The 21,638-nt window shown below is 36.7% G+C and overlaps 1 protein-coding gene and 1 pseudogene across 5 annotated transcripts in view; both read left to right on the forward strand.

The window, feature by feature from the left end:
* The window catches only part of LOC133293721 (probable protein arginine N-methyltransferase 6), a 30,467-nt gene extending 26,510 nt beyond the window's left edge, over positions 1-3,957 (forward strand). Inside the window, exons 10-14 of one of the 5 annotated variants that reach the window (XR_009749094.1) lie at positions 1,015-1,099; positions 1,309-1,505; positions 3,123-3,241; positions 3,325-3,472; positions 3,728-3,957. Coding sequence is in view for 3 of the 5 variants with exons in the window: in XM_061492321.1 (XP_061348305.1) it covers positions 1,015-1,099; positions 1,309-1,505; positions 3,123-3,241; positions 3,330-3,465 (537 nt within the window). In the remaining 2 variants the exon portion in view is untranslated. Of the gene's footprint in view, positions 1-1,014; positions 1,100-1,308; positions 1,506-3,122; positions 3,242-3,324; positions 3,704-3,727 lie in introns of those variants that run through there. The other 4 variants (XM_061492321.1, XR_009749095.1, XM_061492323.1 and 1 more) reach the window with 4 other exon arrangements.
* Positions 3,958-15,431: 11,474 nt separating this feature from the next.
* On the forward strand, positions 15,432-19,975 carry LOC133293723 (cytochrome P450 714C2-like; annotated as a pseudogene).
* Positions 19,976-21,638: the final 1,663 nt, after the last annotated feature.

Genomic DNA, 21,638 nt, shown 5'->3' on the forward strand with positions numbered 1-21,638 from the left:
GGCGTCCATGTTTGTGCTATTGAGACACAGATTTAAACATGTTCATCCGGTCTCCTTGTTATTCAACCGATAGGAAACTGTTCCTGTCTAGATAAGGGAGACAAATTAGTTAGGAAAACTAAAAGATACCAACTACAGAAGCAGAATACTCTTCAGCTGTTGAGGAAACCACCAAGCCCAACCTCCAAATTGCTATTGAAATATAGATGAATATGCACTCCAATGAGATCAACATGGATTAGTAATCATCTTTCTCGTTGCAAAATGGACTGAAAATGAGATATTCATTGAATGAGGCTGGGGGAGGACCAAAGAGAATGCCTGATGGAAATTGCTCTTTGCAGTATTTGGGGCTTACGTTTGAAGAAAAATTCCAGAATTTTCAACTAGAAATCCTTTAGCTGTTTATCCTATTGGACAATATAGTATTTTTTTTCCCGACTTTACAGAAGTTTTATTTCAGATATGCAGTGTTATGGTGATCATTGCACTGTGTCGTTTTCACTCTTTTGATTTTGTTACCCTTCCTTTTTGGTGGAAAAGAAAGTTAATGTAAAAGGGATGTTGCCCCCTTCCTAAGTTAGGCATACAACAGTGGTATATAGATGACCTACCAATAAATGACCACTAGCAGGAGTCGAACCCTGGGTCTTTGGGTCAAAGCTTTTGATCCTATTAGTAGAGCCAATCCTCATAGGCATTGGCCCTTGTTATCTCATTTCCTTAGGGAATTCATTATTCAATGGCTCTGTACTCTTTTACTCCTATTAAAGGGTGAAGAAAAAAGAGGTGATTAAACATTATTGGTTAGCATCTGTTAGTAATGGTGCTAGGTTTACACCATTTATCAAACAAAATGCACTATTTGATCAGATTGTCCCATTTATTTATGTCTTCATTGCAAATTTATTTGTGCAATAATGTATGTTTGTCTCTGAATATTATGCTTGTTTAAATTTTCCTCGATGGTAGTATTCAGTATATTTCTAATGAATTAATCATTTACTATTACAGGTAAAATATGTTGATAGTTATTCTGTTACGACCCATGAGTTAGAAACCGTAACAACAAAGTTTAAGTTCAAATCAATGATGCGAGGTAACCTCCTGCTGTCTGTCCTTCCTTTTACCTGCTCCCAATATTTTTTCTTGCTGCTAATATTTGAGCCTCCCGCATCTCCCTTCATGTTTACTTGTCGGTCTTCACAGTGATCTATTCTTATACAATTTACTAATAAACTATTCTGCATTTAATGAAAATCTTTAGTAATTTGGCATTGATTGAAGTTTATTTTCTGTTTTGTACAGCACCACTACATGGTTTTGCATTTTGGTTTGATGTTGAATTTAATGGGCCTGTGATAGCACCAACCAATTATCAATTGCCAACTTCATTTACTGACAGTCATCAGGTGAATGGTAGTCAGAGAAAAAGAAGAACAAATCCAAATAACGGACTGGTGCTGTCCACTGCACCTGAGGATCCTCCAACCCATTGGCAGCAGGTGCAGTATTTATTTATTTAATTTCCAATTTCTATAGGTGATTCTAGTTTCATTGTTCAATGATGCGTACATTCTTCTGTTAGTGCTTATCTTAAGCATATTTGAAAACGAAAATGCTTAACTTGTTTTCAATCTGGTTGCATTTTTTTATAATGTCAACTATATGCTTGTGCCACACTATTGCAGCAAGGCTCCTATCACCTTGCCGAGTGGCACTTGTTGGGGAGCAAGCATGGTTGTCAAACTCGCGATTAAACTCGTAAACTTACGAGTTTATGCTTTGGAATCCCCTCATCGATCCCGATTCACTGTAAACTCGTTTTTGGCATTGACACGGTAGAAACGCCGTGTTTTTCGGCAAACTCGTTAGCTCGTACGAGTTCAGCGATTCTAGCAAAAACAGAGTGACCCATGGACCCAAAATTTTGACCCGCAATCGATCGAATAAATGGGTTTTTTTAATACAAAAAACCCTAAATACCTTGTTTCGGCAGCCACTGTTCCTGCTCAGTGAGAGACGACGACTCTTGTTCCACCCTTCCGAGTCTTGGCTGCGCCCCACGCCTCCACCGTCTTCTTCGACTCTGGTTGTCCCTCCCTGGGTGCGTTGCGTGCCTTCTCCATGTGCCTGCATCTTTGTCGTCGTGCTCGTTTGCAGCTTCGCGGTTCGCCATCGTGCCTTCGCCGTTGCCGGTTGGTGTTCTGCATCAATCTCTTTTGAGCTACCTCTCTTTCGTTTCGTTTCTGCCTCTGTTGTTTACCTTCGTCGATTTTTTGTTTCTGTTTATTTTTTTTCTACCTTCGTCGATTTATTTTGTTTATTTTTTTTTCTGCCTCTGTTTATTTTTATTTTTATTTTTTTCTTGTTTTACTTGATAAACCAAATTAGTTTTATTTGATTGGTTTATCAAATAAAACTATTTTGATTTTTTTTTTTCTGCCTCAGTTTTTTTTTTTTTTCTTGTTTTACTTGATAAGCCAATTTTTTTTTTTTTAAAAAAACGATTTTGCCTCTGTTTTTTTTTTACATTTACATTATGTGATTATGACTATTGTATGACATTATTTTGCTAGTTGGTTGAATTAAATTTGCTTATTATATTACTTTATATACATATATATATAATTTGTATTCCGTGTTATGATTCTATTATCCGTGTTACTATTATGCGATTTATTATTTTGGTTCACCCTTCCGTGTTTACAGAATCTCGAGTTTGACAACCTTGGGTACAAGACTACGTCTTAGCAGAGCACATATTATAAAAATATTAAATATGTTTTAACCAACAAGCTTGTAGCTCAATTGGAACGGTCCAAGGTCTTTAAGAATTGGGTGTGATAATAATGTTAAGAGGTTTGATCCTCTTTAGGTCACCTATCGTTCTCGCCTAGGCAAATGCTTTCCCCATCACATATTATAAAAAGAAAAAATTAACGTTTGGATGACCAAATTGGGGGTTTACTCAATTATATTAATAAGTTTAGTTGTGGAAAGCATGCCATCCTTCTTTCCAGTTTCTATGTTGGATGCTTGTATGTGAAGACACACTCCATGTTGCATTTTTCATTTATGATATTATTTTGGTGTCTCGATCTTATTGATGTGTTTTGCAGACATTGATATACTTCTATGATCCTATAGAGCTGGAACAAGATCAACTAATTGAAGGTTCAGTGACATTGTCACAAAGCAAAGAAAATGCTCGATTTATGAATATTCACCTTGAATATACGTGAGTCAGAATAGTGTCCTCCCCCATAATTCACCTTTTAGGTCATTTGGTATGGATTCTGACTTTGTTCCCTGCAATTGCAGTTCAGGTGGTCGATCGTATGTGAAAGAGTCTGTTATGAGATGATCTTATTGATTGTCTATTGCATCGACACTTGCACAATATGCTGGGACTGTTGCATATATATCTTTGCTGACTTCGTTTCTCCAACAGAACTGAGATAACAGTTTGGTTCGTGAAAATCACTAATATCTGTTTACTAGATTAGAATGGAGCAATTGACGAACTTGTTAGCCTATACATTTAGGTCAATCAAATGAAATTTTGTTGTAATTTAATTGATAGTCCAAAATTTACTGAGGCGAATTATTTATCTGTGGTCATTTTAGTACATCCAACTATTTTTGTACTACACATTCTTATCTATTTTATTTGAAATCTGTTATTCATTAGCCCTTTTGCTGTGTTTGCCTTGTGTATTGGTAGATCTCAATGTACTGAAAGGCGAGTTGCGCATCTTTGCCTGGCTCGGTGTTAAGACCCAACTCAAATTTATTATATTAGTTCGGGGGAAGGTATTGTTAGACTTTCTGTTTTGGGTCATGTCGGTCTTCAATTCTGTACAATTTATTTAATATAAAGTCCTTTGGATATTGCTAAGCCAGTGTGTTTGGATAAAATGTCCAATGGGCTGGATTGAGGTATTCTTGTGTGCATGTGGTGCATTATTCAATTCTTATAATAAATCAAGGAAAAAATATTTGTTCTTTTAAATGACATAATTTATATTATTTCACTCTCACAAAAAGGTGGGATCTATACCTTTATCTTTTTTTGTCCACTCTTTCTTCCTTTTTATCTATCTCTTTTTCTTATTTAAAATAACATAACTTCATATCTTTTAAAATGGTACACATTTTTTCCATAAATCAATAAAGCAAAACTGATAAGGCTAAATGTTATATCTTTTTAAGTTTTTATTTGTTCAATATAAACTAAGTAGTATACACTTTGAGACTCACATGTGTGACTTTGTGGGAGCAAGTTGTGTCTCTGAGTTTTAATAACTCAAAAGATAATGTGTTTGATCCTTGGATAAACCATATGGGGAAGGATTACACCGTTTTGCTCTTGATTTTAAAAGAGTGGAGATGTCATTTGGAGTTGTGCTCGCATATAATAGCTTTGTAATTATCTCTACTTTCAAAAAAAAAAAAAAAAAAAAAAGCTTCTTATCTTGCTTAAAATAAAATAGTACCTTATACTTTCTAGCTAAAGGATAATATTAGAGAGATTAAAGAAATAACCGTCATCTATTTTTAAGGCTGTATATAGAGAAAAGTGATGATCTAACCTTCCGTAGCTCAAGGAGTAATTTTAACTAAGTTTCACTTTTTTTTACTCAGTACTTGTTTGTATTGCGTTATCATGGGCGGAATAATGAATTTCCTCTTGTGTGGTGTATCCAACAGAGCCACCGTTTAGGCGTACTCAAATAATTGAAGTTACAAAAAAATTAAGCAAAAGATTATTAGTTTTTTGAAAAATCTAAATTGGTTTCTCGTGAAATTTATTTCAAGAAATCATTTTAATGTTATTTTAAATGAAACTAATTAGATATTACAAATATTGAAAAAAAAAACCCTAAATTGATATAAAGTGTATATTTAGTAAATGGTAATTAAAAAAAAATTAACTCTATATTATGCAATTATTGTGTTAGGGGTAAATGTGGGAATGGGACCAAATATGATGTGAGAGTCAACATAATTAACTCTATATGTACAAGTTATCCTTTTCCCTTTTGCTCATCACTTCATGCTTGCGTGTCTTTAATCAAACAAACATCCCCAATATTTGCTTGAATCATTAGGTGTTGCGAGGACATTATGTATAGAAAGGCATTTTTGTCATTAACCAATATGCAAAACTAAAATTTAAGAGAATTTATCTCAGGAAAGTAAATAATGAAATTCTTTTGTTTGAATTTAGTTATGTGATATATTACATCGGATTATCAATTATTCGATTAATTCGGTTTAAGTATGATTGAACTTATTAGAGAAACAACTTTTCTAAAATCATTTTTTTCTTTCCCCGAAATTCAAACTCTCAATATATCTAATCAAGAGAAAAAAGCTTCTTACCACTTGAATATATATATATATATATATATATATATATATATATATATATATATATATATATATATAGATGATTAATTTTTTATCTTTACTCTTGTTAAGCTACAGAATCAGATTGAATAAAACGTAAATGGTTAAAAGTTGATTTCACAAATTGAATACGAACATAAGAACTGCTTGTTGTTGATAGGTAAACTTTAGTGGTGTGTCGATTAATGAAGAATTGATGACGATGAAAAACTGAAAAAAAATTTGAGAAAATTTTCATATTTATAAAAGTGCATTATACGCAAACCTCAATTTCTATTTATAAATTGAGAGATGAGAGCATGATCTGCAGATTTTGAAGGTTATGCAGAATTGTGAGATCTGCATTAATCCATAACTTACAGCACACTACATTAAAAAAGAAAAAAAAAACTACATTAAAAAAGAAGAGCACACTACATTAAAACATGGCATCAAAACCATAACTTACAGCAACTCCACTTCCTTTAATTCAATCTGCAGTAATCTCATTAGTCATAAACAATTTGTGGTTAACAACCATAAAATGCCAGGTATGTCACTTCTGGGATGAGATCTGATAATAGTATCACTTCTTTTATATATGCAGTTTCAAATGTGTGTCCCTCTAGTTTACCACATGTGTTAATTGTAATATGCAAATTGATCATAAACTTTCATTTAAGTAAGGGATGTCAGTTATAACTAATAAGCTCTTAACACATGCAGTTCTGAAGTTTCAAAATTCCTCCAAAATAGCCCTGCAATTTCGATTTTATATTATATTAGATACCTAAATTTAAATCCACAAAAGTTGACCTGAATTGTGCAACACGAGTCAAGTGAAAATGAATACGCAATAGCAAATAAATACATACTGTACATACTATTTTGTAAAAACTAGACTATCTCTTTATAGATATTTACAAAGAACCCAAATGTAATACTGATCAAAACAGTAACTCTAAACTGATTCTTACATACACATTTGGTATGTTTACCACTACAAGTCCTACTTGGATATAATTATACTTCTTTCAAAAGAATATACTGTACAAAGTGTCACCTCCTCTTCCCCAAAAGAAAAATTTAAGGCATGTTAATATTTACTAACTTAGCAAAATTGTTGTAGGAAGCGGTTCCAAAATGAAAACTTTGAAGTTTACTTTCCACCAATATTAAAAGTTATAAATTACTACAGACATATATATGCATACTTGAGTTTCCTAAGCCAAGCTTCAGCCACCTTAGTTGCACAAATCAGATCAACCTATAATAATGAGACACATTTTGATGTTAACTAATATTAAAATACACAAAATTAAAGAATCATATGATTCAACTTAAAGATAAAACAAGATCTTCAATTTAGTCAAACAAGATAATCTGATTGTTTTGAAACCAAGTTAACATGTGAAATAATTGGGGTGAGCTGTATATATGTCCAATCAAGAATCTCATCAATTCTTACTCTTAAATGCAATTATTCTGCCCAGATCAAAAAACACAATAACAAAACAGTTGAAAAAAACCTCATTATTATATATGATCTATTATAAACAGAGAAAGAAAAAGGGGTTCATAGTTCTCACCATACTGAGTGAGAGCATGAGAAGAAAGGCAGAAAACTGTGGTCAAAATCCCGAAGTAAACGCACAACAATACTACAATGTCCATTTACATGTTCCAGTCTCAAAAATGGGTGCCGAATAAAGTTAGCCACTTTGAAGTTCTATGTGTGGAAATTAAACCAGTGAATGGGTGCACACACTGAGAGGGGAATGAGTGTTAAAGTGATGATTACAGTGGTAGTGGGTAGAGGATACTTTTACAATTAAACATACAATTTAGGCAGTCTTCCTACTCATTTATTCACAAAACCCCACGAAATCAGAATTCTCATTTTCACAGCACAAATAGGAGAGACCCTTTCAAAATCTGAATAACAATTGAAGAAGGCACAAGGGAATTTTGCTTTCTTATACTATACACAAGCGTAGTGCTCTAAGCATAATTGGTTTAATTTTTTTTGCATGTAATAATAATAATAGCAAACCATAGCTCTAATGAATTACATTTTTTTTGAGACATGGCAAAATGATTTAGGAGACTAGTGATGAACATTTTGACTGCTTAATGACCCTTTAACTTATTACATCCAGATTTTAGTCTTTTTTTTATTTCATTTTTAAAGTATTAATGAGCCAAAATCCAACCAAAAAGAGAAACCAAGAAACACAACAACTACCCACACTTAAAACTGTTAGACATACTTCAAACTGATTTTATAGGTTCAAGTTATATTCAACTCTGTTGATTCAAAATTCCTATGTGCTAACACACTTGTGGCCTTATCGCTTTTGCAACAATGAAAGACATCTGTACACAATTGTGGGCCACCGGAGCAGTGTTACCGGATGAGGGAGAAAAATCATGAACAATGTTAGAAAGGGTAGTTTTGGGAGCTCCCTTTCTACCCATTTTCGCTTAGCTGGTTATCGGTCGAATACCACCATTGAAGTAGGATTTCAGAACCATATTATTTGTCCAATTTTGCATACAAACTTCAATTGATAGGTAAATCGGTTGGGTAGGCAAATTTTTGGATCACATGTACCAAACGTGGATAACCTACTTACCCTGTTTCAAATGCCTAGCAAAATTTTGAGATAACCTGTACCAAATGTTGGGAAAACTCGGTTCCCTCAAGTTCGGCTCAGGGGCCTTTTGTGCGGAAGTCAATCAACAAGATCCTGATCTCGGATCTCGGCAATACCTCGACCTGAACTTCACCAGGTCGAGCAGCGCAGCGGAAAAATCAAAACGTAAACACAGGAGAGAGAGAAGAAGAACACAACCAGATTTAACGTGGGAAAACCTTCTCCAATGAAGAAGTAAAAACCCACGGGACCTAGTCCAGATCAGAAATCCACTATGAAAATAATGGTTACAACGAATCAAATACACCAATGTGGTGGTTAACTCAATCTCTCCAACAATGGTGATAATCAAACTACCCTAGAGATGTTTCACTCAAACTCTCTCTAGAGATCTCTCAAATGCAAAGCATAAAGCTTTACTCAAACAATCAAATAATTTTTCTCTCAAATTTGTTCTCTCAAATCTGACCTAGCCTCCACCCACAAGTAATGAGTATATATAAATGAGGTGGAAATTAGGGTTAGGGTTTTTAGGAAACCCCTCAAATGGGCTTGGGCTTAGCATTGAAGGAGGAAGCCCAACAAATCTCCCCCTCCGACTTCAATGCGTCGGCTTCAGCATCAACCCGGCTCCTTCACAACAGTCTTCAAATTTTCTTGCTGGAACCGGCTTTGTCATCATGTCGGACCAATTTTGGTCAGTGTGCACCTTGACGAGTTCGAGCTCACCACCTTCCACCGCATCCCGGATCCAGTGATACCTCACATCAATATGCTTAGTGCGGGAGTGATAGGTTGAATTCTTCGCAAGATGGATTGCGCTTTGATTGTCACAACCCAGCTCGTACTTGTCTTGATCATGGCTGAGTTCCATGAGGAACTTCTTCATCCACAGCATCGCTTTGCTTGCCTCAGTAGCGGCAATGTACTCAGCCTCAGTTGTCGATAGTGCAATACATTTCTGAAGTCTTGATTGCCAAGAGACAGCTCCTCCGGCAAATCTCATCAAATATCCTGTAGTCGACTTCCTCGAGTCGGCGTCTCCCCCTAAATCAGAATCCGAGTAGCCTTGCAACTCGACTTTTCCTTCTCCAAATTGGAGACATAAGTCGGTCGTACCTCGGAGGTACTTAAAGATCCACTTCACTGCTTCCCAGTGCTCTTTGCCGGGGTTTGACAAATACCGGCTTACCATTCCAACAGCATACGCCAAGTCGGGTCTGGTGCAAACCATTGCATACATCAAGCTTCCAACGGCGGATTGGTAAGGGACCTTCATCATTTCATCTTTGTCTTCATCAGATCTCGGACATTGCTTCTGGTTTAGCTTTATGTGTCCGGCTAGGGGGTGCTCACTGTTTTGGCTTTGTCCATGCTGAATCTCTTCAAAATCTTCTCAATATATTTCTCTTGACTCAGCCACAATAACTTCTTCTGTCTATCTCGGATAATCTTTATTCCGAGAATCTGCTTTGCAGGGCTGAGGTCCTTCATTACGAAGGACGAGCTCAACGCCTTTTTCAGGGCGGCTATCCTCGATTTATCTTTCCCTACAATAAGCATGTCGTCAACATATAACAACAAAATCAGAAAATCTCCAGCCTCATACCTCTTCACAAATACGCAGTGGTCGGCTTCAGTCTTCTCAAACTTATGATCAGTCATGAATGATTCAAACTTCTTGTACCACTGCCGAGGTGCTTGCTTCAAGCCATAGAGGCTCTTCTTCAACCGACATACCAAGTCTTCTTGGTCTGGAGCTTGGAATCCTTCAGGTTGCTCCATATATATTTCTTCTTCTAAGTCACCGTGAAGAAATGCCGTCTTCACGACCATTTGTTCTACCTCGAGGTCCATTGAAGCCGCTATGGCTAACACGGTTCGGACCGAAGTCATTTTCACCACAGGAGAAAGAATCTCCTCAAAATCAACTCCTTTCTTCTGATTGCAGCCTTTCACTACAATCCGGGCTTTGTATCTCGGCTTTTGCCCGTTCTCTTCATTCTTAATCTTGTAGACCCATTTATTTTGCAGAGCTCGTCTTCCTTTAGGCAACTCGGTCAGCTCATAAGTCTGATTCTCGTGCAGAGACTTCATCTCGTCTTGCATTGCCTTTTCCCATTCTTCTTTCTCTGAGCTCGTCACAGCCTCATCATAACTCTGAGGCTCACCGTCTTCAGCAACAACGGTGTATTCATCGGATGGGTATCTTGTAGAGGGTCTTCTTTCTCGAGTTGGATATCTCGGCTGTTCTTCAGCTTGAGAACCCGGTTCATCATTCTCATCCCGATCTCATCATCAACTCGGACCTCAATGTCTTGGTCATCTTCAGCTTGTTGCTGATCATCATTTTCTTGATTTTCTCCCCCTGCTTCAGTTCGGAAAGGAGGGATGGGTTCTTCACGTCTGACAGTAACCCGGACTTTGGGCTTCGAGATGTCATGAATGTTCTCATGCTCATGAAAGATCACATCTCGGCTTCTCACGATCTTCTTATTGATTGGATCCCAAAGTCGGAACCCGAACTCACATCTCGGCGAACCAAGATAAATGCATTCTTTGGTCTTTGCATCAAGTTTGGCCCTTTCATCTTTAGGGATATGCATGAAAGCTCGGCATCCAAACACTTTCAATTGATTATAGGCCGCTTTCCGACCTGTCCAGACTTCTTCTGGAATTTCTCCTTCAAGTGGCCGTGATGGTGAGAGGTTGATCAAGTCAACAACAGTTTTGACGGCTTATCCCCAGAATGATTTTGGTAACCCGACATTGGATATCATGCTTCGTACCTTCTCTTCAATTGTTCTGTTCATCCTCTCAGCCAGTCCATTCAGCTGAGGTGTCTTGGGGGCGTCTTCTCAAGTCGAATCCCGGCCGCTCTGTAGTATATGCATCAAATGGGCTGCAATACTCACAACCATTATCAGATCAGACCACCTTCAATTTCTTGCCAGTCTCCCTTTCAACCATAGCATGGAATTCTTTAAAGGATTCGAGTACCTGGTCTTTAGTCTTCAACAAATATACCCACACTTTGCGGGAATGGTCATCAATAAATGAAACAAAATACTGAGCTTTTCCAAGAGATTTCTCCGACATGGAGCAAACATCAGTATGGACGAGGTCAAGAATATTCCTTCGTCTTCTTGGTTGATCCGGTCTCGCAAAGGAAACCCGGTGCTGTTTTCCAGCTAGGCAGTGCGTGCAACTCTCCAACGCTTGGCCTTTCAACCCGGTCAATAATCCTTTCTTGTTCAGGATCTGTAGCCCTTTCTCGCTCATGTGGCCGAGGCGCTTGTGCCATAGCTCCAAGCTAGGTTCATCTCGAACAGAATTGGCTTCTCCGCCATTGATTTTTCCTTGCATCACGTACAAGGAGCCTTCCTTCTTACCTCGGGCCACGGCCAAGTTTCCCTTGGCCAGCTTCCATCTCACACTACCGAAGTAGTTCACTAACCCGACATCATCAAGTTTGCCTACCGAGATTAGGTTCAAACGCATGTCAGGAACATGCCTTACATCTTTCAACACAAGTCGGCATCCGACATCTGGGGTCAGAGTTACATCACCGACACCAACAATCTTACTGGTCACCTGATTTCCCATCTTCACGACTCCAAAATCACCACCTCGATAAGAGGAGAAAAAACCTTTGTGTGGAGTAACGTGGAAGGAGGCACCAGAGTCAACAATCCAGGTGCAGTCATCATAAGCAACATTCAAATAATTATCCTCACCAAGGAGGAATATCTCAGCATTAGGGTTTGCAGCCACCACAGTGGTGCTCTTGTCTTCCCTCTTCTTGGGAATAATCGGATCCGGCTTCACAGAGCTGTTCTTCTAATCATTCTGTAGGGTCCAGCAGTCTGGCTTCTTATGGCCTGTCTTTCCACAGTAAAAGCACTTCAACTCATATTTCAGCTTTGACTGACCTCTGGACTTGTCTCGTCTATCACGACCTCTACCTCGGCTTTTGCTTCTACCACGGGAGTCTGATTTCCCTTTGTTCTCAGCAACGTTGGCCTCAGTCGTACTCGAAGTACCTCGTTCTTTTCTCCTGGATTCTTCGTCTAGGAGGCTGTCTGTCACGACATCCATCTTCAATTTTCCATCTGGAGTCGAGTTATTCAGGGTCACCACCAGAGTATCCCAGCTTTCTGGCAGCGAGCTCAACAGCAGCAATGCCTGCAATTCTTCATCAATTTTCATATCAGCCTTTGACAGCTGATTCACAATACATTTGTAGGTGTTCAGGTGTTCAATCATGCTCATTCCGTCCTTGTATTCAAGCTTAACAAGTCGGCGAACCAGGTGTGCTTTGTTCCTGGGAGTCTTCTTCTGAATCATGGACTCTAGCTTCGTCCACAACTCATACGCGTTCGTGAATTCAGACACGTGCTCAAAGAGGCTTTTATCAATATATTTCCTGATCGTGGCTACCGCCTTCGGACTCAGGATCTCCCACTCCTTATCAGTTTTGCCTGCCGGTCTCTCATCAAGGATAATGGGCTCATGCAGATCTTTGCAGTAGAGATGATCTTCCATCATCGGTCTCCAATAAGTGAAGTTGTCTGCGGTCAACTTGAACATATCTCCATCATGAGTTATGCCACTGGTCTCCATCTCGTCTCCTTCAGAACCCGTCGAACTCGGGCTCTGATACCACTGTTGGGAAAACTCGGTTCCCTCAAGTTCGGCTCAGGGGCCTTTTGTGCGGAAGTCAATCAACAAGATCCTGATCTCGGATCTCAGCAATACCTCGACCTGAACTTCACCAGGTCGAGCAGCGCAGCGGAAAAATCAAAACGTAAACACAGGAGAGAGAGAAGAAGAACACAACCAGATTTAACGTGGGAAAACCTTCTCCAATGAAGAAGTAAAAACCCACGGGACCTAGTCCAGATCAGAAATCCACTATGAAAATAATGGTTACAACGAATCAAATACACCAATGTGGTGGTTAACTCAACCTCTCCAACAATGGTGATAATCAAACTACCCTAGAGATGTTTCACTCAAACTCTCTCTAGAGATCTCTCAAATGCAAAGCATAAAGCTTTACTCAAACAATCAAATAATTTTTCTCTCAAATTTTTTCTCTCAAATCTGACCTAGCCTCCACTTACAAGTAATGAGTATATATAGAGGAGGTGGAAAATAGGGTTAGGATTTTTAGGAAACCCCTCAAATGGGCTTGGCTTAGCATTGAAAGAGGAAGCCCAACATCAAACGCCCCCTCAGTGCTATCTCGAGGTTTCAGAAACATTGGCTTTGATAGAACACCACCATATTCTGTTAGCATGCGTAATGAAATTGATAAGCATAACACACAAATTGAAATGTCTTTTTCAAATCACCGATACATATAAATTCTGCTATTTCCTAATCAATTCAAATTCATGAGAGGGAGGAACTTTGTGTATACTTAGGGACATTCATGATGACCTCGAAGTGCTTGTTGCAAAAGAATTGTTCATATAAAATACAGTCACATGAGCAAACTATGCTGCAATAACCACCAAGTTGCACTCCCCAATTATACTATGAAGTAGGAAAGGTAAAAACCTATCATTCATGTATATGTCTCTGAAATGTACACCAGTCTCTACCTAACAATCAAAATCCCATAGAAAAATGAAAATGCGCGGAGAGAATGAGCAGGTGAAGGAAAGTGTATTTTTCGAAAGAAAAAAAGAATGATTTCAAGCTTTCTAACTTCAAGTCATTTTCCATCAATACTAAATTCTAAGCGTTGATATTCTTTCTTGCTGATTCCATACTGAATTTTGTGTTTCGACACTTTGTTCTTCGTTCCCTATTACATTTGGCATATTGGAAGCTGAGATTTTGCAATATTTGTATAGGGATTAGAAATTATTCAAACTACAAACATTGATCTTGGGTTTGTAAGACCATGATAAACTAAAACAGTAACCCATAAGCATATGGCTAATGGCTCGTCAAAACTTTCACAGGAAGGGCACATAAGTTGTTATCATAAGTTATTTGTGCTAATTCTACTTAATTCTGGAAATTAATTAGCCACATAAGAATATTCATGCATAGTTGCATTCACATCACATAAGGTTCATGTTAGCGACTCGACAAGTGCACCGATCGTAAAAGTAATAAAGTGTACCGGAGTACGAGATCGTTCCCACGAGGATCAGAATTTTCAAGCACTAGTTCGCTAATCGCGTCTTAGTTGGACAATCAAAGGTTTGGTTTGAGAGAATTTAGATGAAGAGAGTTGTGGTTCAAAGAACTTAAAATTAAAAACAAGTAAAAGTATGCAATTATGAAAATTCAGAATTAAAAGGATGAATAAAAAGATGATGATTAAGAATGTAAAACAAGCGTAGTTAAGATTTCGACTTCTCCCAATATCCTCAATATGTTATGAATTAAATGACCAATAATCTGTTTCTTAATATATTGCCAATCAATTCTATCTGAGTTAATTACGGCTCAATTCCTTGTTACCATAAATCTATGTAATCTTGAAAGAACTCTAGTTCCCCGATTATTCCCCAAGAAAACATGCATTAAGATCAAGAATTACAAGATTGCATAATTACCCTATGTCTATTCCTATTCCTATTCCTAGATCACAAGGATTATGATAAATTATCAAGTCAAGGTTCACGCACCAACATCCTTATTGTCATACAATTCCCCAAAATCATTCTATAAGGAACAAAATCATAGAAAGCATTAAAAACAGATAATTTATTCAATTATAAAAAGAACAGGATTCGGAGAGAATTTAATTCATAAACATAAAGATTCAATTGGGTTCCATCTACCCTTAACTACATAAAAGACTACTCTAGCATACTGAATTGAAAAGAAATAATAAAGAAAAGAGAACCCCAAGCCTCCATTGATGTGATGTTGACTTGGTTCCTCAGTGTTCCAACGCTCCGCAACAGGATTCCTCCTTCAGTCTTGGTTTTATGTATTGGTTTCTGAATTGATCTTGACCCCAAGCTCTTTATTTGTAGCTTTTTGGGGTTGTATTCTTCATTAATTCTCCAATGAATCCATATCAGATTTGGTTGAAGATTTGGTTGATGAATTTGTGGTGGATTTTATCTTTGTTTCCTTTTTGCATGTAATATCTTGAAGATTTGGTTGATGAATTAGAGCTTCGAATCTTTGTTGTATCTTCCTCATATCTTCCCATTGTAGTTATATCCTTAATTCAATCAAGGTTGATGTGTTTCCTTTTTGTATCTTCATGGAATCTGTTGCATATCTTGGTTAAATCTTTCCTGGAGTTGGCTTGACCGTGTATGGACGTTTTGGCGCTCAAGAGCACGCCAAAACGTCCTCCTAGTGCATTGCTCTCTGCCTCAGCGCGTTTTGGCGTCCATTAGCATGCCAAAACGTGCTCTTCGAAGAGTTTTGGATGTTTTCTGGGCGTTTTGGCGCGCTGTTGAACGCCAAAATGTTCTCCTTCAGGGGCAATGGTGTTTTCCTTCCTTTTGTGCGTTTAAACGTGCTTCATGGACGCCAAAACGTCATCCTTCAGCTAGTACACACTTGAAATCTTGCTTTCTTGTGACTTCAACTCAACTTGATGTCTTCCTTTTGTTCCAAAATGCCATAATATGTGTCAAAAATCTTTGTAAATTAGTATTACGACAACATGTTAGCAAGATATTCAATTACTATAACTTTATAGCATAAAACCCTAATTTCCATGCAATTCATAACATATATCAATCATAATTAAGCTTAAAAACATGATAAACCAAGGGTTTATCAGTTCATATTGAACTACCCCATCCATAGATTAGTTTTGATAGACTGGATGTCCCCTTCCCACCTAGCATGAAAATGAGAAACATAAAACATCAACGGTGTCCAATGTCAAATCACAGATTCTAGCAGAAAGCCAATTACAACACTAATAGAGAAGATCAAAGAGAGAGATATGCAATGAAGCAAAAAAAAAAAAAAAAGCTTTTAACCCATCAGTTAAAGTTGGCTACATGGCAAATTGGCAACAAGTCTTTCAAGATAATAAAAAAAATTAAACCCTTTAACCATGCAAGCAATTCACTTCAGTCCCTAAAACAAATACAAGAAGAATAGGCAACAAAAGAAAAACATAATCTTACTCTGAATTGAAATTCACGTGAGCAATTAAAAAAAGACTAAATGCTATCATATTTAAATTTCAGCAACCAAAATCTCTAGCTACAAATGAGACTAGGCAACTACATAAACTGAGTTTTTATACCATACTACCAGGCAAAACAGTACTTTTATGTGACAAACAGACATATTTAGCTTCTAATATATTGTGTAAACAGGTCAAGTATTCATGTTTTCTCTCGGAAACATGCAAATATTTTGTGTGAACCAACCTAACATAGTGAGAGATATCACCACATGCACATCCTTGGACTTGGGGAAGCCTTCATATCAGAAGAAATAACTAGGGCCTATGCTAGGTCAGGGCATTTTAACTTCAAATGGGACTATATGGGCCCATTGTAACACCCCGTTCTAGAACCGGTTTGTTAACATCGCATTATGATATTAAGCGCAGTTACAATCACATTGGTTCAATTAAAAACCCCGGATAAATTTCATTTTCATTTTAAAACTTACTTGCTTTTCCTCATTAACAATGTCGAGTTTAAAATAACCAATGGCGTGACCATAACCATATTGCTTTGCGGAACAATCAATCTAAGCTTAACATCATGTTCTTCTTTCTTTAGACCACACTTCGTTAAATGTCTACTTCTCTTTTATTATCAAATTAATTTTAAATTATCTTTATAGTTCCCATCTCCTACCATGTTATAGGATTTTTCATTAGCTACGCGTGGGTTTAAACCGCGCTCAAATCGGAGCACCGTAGCCAAAGTTATGCATTTTCTAAGAAAAGAGTGCAAAATCTCCAGGACCCCGCGCCCGTAGCGTGGTATCCACGCCCAGAGCGTGGGCAACCAGAAAGTTGGCGCCCCCAGCGTGGGAGTGGCGCCCTCAGCGTGGATGCTACTGTCTGGCACCCCAAGCGTGAATCTGGCGCCCCAGGCGCCATCCACAGGGCTGGGTGACCTAAAACAAGGTCCTTTAACCTACCTATGGTTTTCCACTCATAACTTGAGCTATACTCACTCAAATTACATAATCTTGGTCTCTATGGAAAGCTAAGAAGATTTTCTACCACTTCGATAAATACACAAGGGTCCAAATCTATCACATAGGATACGAAAAATGGACCACAAGACAGGATGTCTATATTTCTACATGGATTTTCAAACCCATGGTCCTCTTTTACCTAATTGACATCATATAATCCTTTCACTACATGAGTTCTAAGCTTTCAAGGTACTCATACACTAAGAGAAGCATGCATATCATTTCATCATACATACATCTCCATTAATTACAATATTACATCATGTCTTAATTACAAATCTCATATACATGCCAAAGGACTTAGCTACAAAAGGAACATGATCAAAGCTATAAGCCATTTACAACAAGGCATTCATCACTACAATGATCATGCACTAAGTCCCTCAAAATACATCATATGGCATCAAAATATACATATAGCAATGCTAAATGGTATGCAACTCTAAATGTCCAGCTATCAGGTACAGTCTACTCATGCTTCTTGCCTCGATCAACCTCACCTCTATCAATACCTGAAATGATGCCCCACAACACGGGGTGAGATATAAGAATATATCATAGTAAACCAGAGGTCCTTGGAGATCACTCCACCCTAAGGTTCACTTTCGATGTACACATAATCATAATAGCTTAACACATTCTTATCCACAAGCATCACATGGACTTCCAAGAGAGATCCACTAAGGGCTGTTTCTCTTAGGCTCTTACCACATGGAAATCCACATAGGGCTATTTCCAAGGGAAGTCCTTTCCTCAATCTATTCCAAGAGAGATCCTCAAAGGGCTGTTTCTCTTAGGCTCTTACCACATGGAGATCCACCTAGGGCTGTTTCCAAGGGAAGTCCTTTCCTCAATCTAGGAACCTCCAAGAGGGATCCACATAGGGCTGTTCCTCTTAGGCTCTAACCACATGGAGATCCACATAGGGCTGTTTCCAAGGGAAGTTCCTACCAATCATCCTCATCATAATACTATCACTCATAACCTCAATCACAATCCTCAACCATTACCTCATTCATTATTGCTACTTCTATAACCATTCCTCAATTACTCTTAAACAGTCAAACATCAACCAATAATCATCAATCAATCATAGTATGTATCAATGCATGAGCATACAATTACTATCATATTTACATATCACATCTCATAAACCATTTCTCCTCAATGGAGTATGGTGGAACACTCAATGGGATCAACCCCATGGTCCAAAGGTTTACCTTGCTCTTGAGCTTTTCTCAATTGCACACAACCACTAGGGTTGGTCACTCCACTTGGTTCTCTTGCCTCAATCCTATTAATACAAGGAACACAATCAATTCTATAATCAAACAATATCTTAACATTCAAGAGCATCCTTAATCTCAAGCATAATTTACTCAAATATCAAACTATACTCAAATGACAATCTAAACTCATTTATACCGTTTATTTATCATCGCTAACAACATTTACAAAGGCACCAAGCCCCCATCAAACTCAAACTCATAAAACCCCAAAATACACTATTCATCATCTTCAACCTCTAGAAAATTCCATGAATACAAGGTTCAAGGGTTAAAATCTTACCACCAATGGTTGCACAACCAAGAAGTGATAGTTCCTCAAGCTCTCATGGAGGTAGAAGCCACCAATCACCTCAATTTCTCCTAGGGTTCGAATTTTTGAGAGAGAAAATCTCACAACACCAAGCTCCTCACAACAAACCAAGCTTGGATTCAAGAAGAGAGAAGGATTTGTAGTGGTTTAGACTTTTGGATCAAAGAAAATGGTTGAGGGGTGGTGGAGCTAGGGTTTGGACCTCCCTTTCCCTCTTCCCCTTCTCTTCTTTCTTTCTTTCTTCCTGTATGGGTCGACGGGTTGGGTGGGAAAAATGAATGGGTTCATTTGCTTGGGGTCACTTAACTTATGTTAAGTGGCCTTAAGCAGGTATAAGCTCATGTATCTATTCAACTCCATTCACCACCAAACTTTATCCAAAGGTCTGTAATATTTTTCTAGGGATATTTACATTTTTATTTTTATATTTTGGATACTTTTGCCTACACTCATTTATACCCCTTAATTTTCACCGAGTACACTTTTTAACACGAAAGTGACCCCAATTCACTTAATTAGGCCCTATACTTAATTTTACTTACTAATACATGCTTAATTACTTAATTAAAAATAATTAATTTAATTATTAAGTTAGGGGTATTATACCCATCAAAGAAAGATCCTAGCTCTAGAGCTATACATGGAGAAGATTAAGGTATACAATGTTTTAAGCTTGGTCCATGTTGAAATTTATATTAGCCTCTTAACTTACAATGAGTTTTTCCTTATGTCATCCAAAGGGAATGATGAATATAATTAGTGAGTCTTCTATGTCTCTGCTAAACTTGTGGAATAGTAGAATAGAGGCAGAAGGTGGAGTTGCGGATATAAAAATTGATGAGTACATGAGAAGTTTCTCTGGGAATGTTATTGCAAGAGCATGCTTCGGAAGCAATTATTCAAAGGGGGAAGAAATTTTCTTCAAACTTGGAGCTCTCCAAGAGCTCCTGTCATGGAAAAGTATGTCCAAAGGGGTCCCTGGCATGAGGTACAAAAGAGTTTTGTCTTTTGTAAAGTTCACAGCATCAAAATAACTAGTCCTTTATTGAATTAATGATTGATTCACTTCTATATGTTACAGATACCTACCAACAAAGACCAATAGAAAAGCATGGTCATTAGAAAAGGAGGTGAAAAATTTGATACTCCAAGGGGTGAATTAGTGATTGAATTAATAACTAGTCCTTTATTGAATTAATGATTGATTGCTTCATTCTTCTCCCCTTCCAAGCCACCATTAGCTAGCTCTAACCCAGATGGATCCCACATGTCATTTTTATTTAATATATATATATACATATAAGGTTTATTGTTTCTTCGGGAGATAAAATTATCTCATGCAACTCCAAAACTACGTAGTTTTAATAGTTAAGACTTAGGAGAATGAATGAGGGATGTTTTGGAAAAATTTATATATTAATTTTTTTTTTATCAAAACACCCCTTATTGATTCCCTCAACCTTCAAAATGACGTAGTTTTGTGATTATTACATGAGATAACTTTGTCTCTTGTGACATTAGAAATAATTATATATATATATATATATATATATATATATATATATATTAAATGTTATTATAGGTTTATTGGTCTATGTGAATGGTTATTAATACAAAAAATAAAATTAATATAAGTCTTTATTATAAAATATATATAAACTTTATTATCCTTGAAAAATGAAAATCATAATATAAGTCTCTCAAGAGGATACATTTTCTTTTGTTGTGGTTCTCTTCATAGACATTGAATAAGCTTTACCTTAGAAAATTTGTGAAAATCTATCCAAAAAGAAATATGTAAAAACAAACATTCATAATAAGGGAATGTGCAGTTCAACAATGAAAAATTTATTCATTCCACGAAATATATCCATTAATTTTCAGAAAGTAAAATGAAAATTCATCTTTTGTATTTTAATTTTAAATTCATCCTTCTTGAAATTTACATTTTCTATAAAAGTTTAATTTTTTTTTTAAATTCTTGTTCCTATTCAATACTATTTTATATTTTCTATTCATTGAAAAAATCAGTAATGTCCCGAAAATATATGTCATTACAATTAGCAAATAAAAAATGACATAAATAAGGGTAAATTTCAAATACCTCTAGTAATCTGTTTTGCTCTTCAATCACTTGCCTATATTAGTATCTCAAATTTGAAGAAAACAAGTATTATGCTATTTTGGACCATCTTTTCCCACAAACTTGAATTGCACTAAAGATTTGGCAAAGCGGGTTGAAACCAATGGATTAATCAGCCAACCCACCAAATAACCCTCCTAAATGTGTGGCAGGTTAAAACATGTTAAGGGCAAGGCCGGTCAACCCACATGTCTTTTTTAATTCATATTTGATTCGGCATAAATAGAGATTAACATAATAAATAAATAAAAACTTAAGCCTATTTTTGGATTAAAATACTGATATTTATACAAATCAAACTAATGCTTATGAAATTCCAGTTACAAGGTGCAATGATGTGTTCATTTGCAAATATTCACATGCTTGATGTCGTTATTTTGTTATATAATAACATTGAAATTATTAATTTATCTTAAGATATGATTTATATATTTAGGTTAAATGAATATATTGGTTTAAATTATTCTTTTTTCTTTGATGTATTGCCTGATACTTTTTTAAACTTGAGAAATATTCAGAAATTAGAGATTAGAAATAAAAAATTAGCATCAATAGGTTTGGGTAGAACTCACAAAGATTTAGGTATGTCTGAATAAAGAACTCACAAAGGTATGGGCTTATATTTATTATTTGTTATTATTTTCTTATTATTAATATATTTTGTGAGGATGATATTTTTCATT

The sequence above is a fragment of the Gastrolobium bilobum genome, unplaced genomic scaffold, assembly GCF_033153095.1.
Source record: "Gastrolobium bilobum isolate Gb01-03AN ecotype WA unplaced genomic scaffold, APGP_CSIRO_Gbil_v1 utg56912, whole genome shotgun sequence".
NCBI lineage: Eukaryota > Viridiplantae > Streptophyta > Magnoliopsida > Fabales > Fabaceae > Gastrolobium > Gastrolobium bilobum.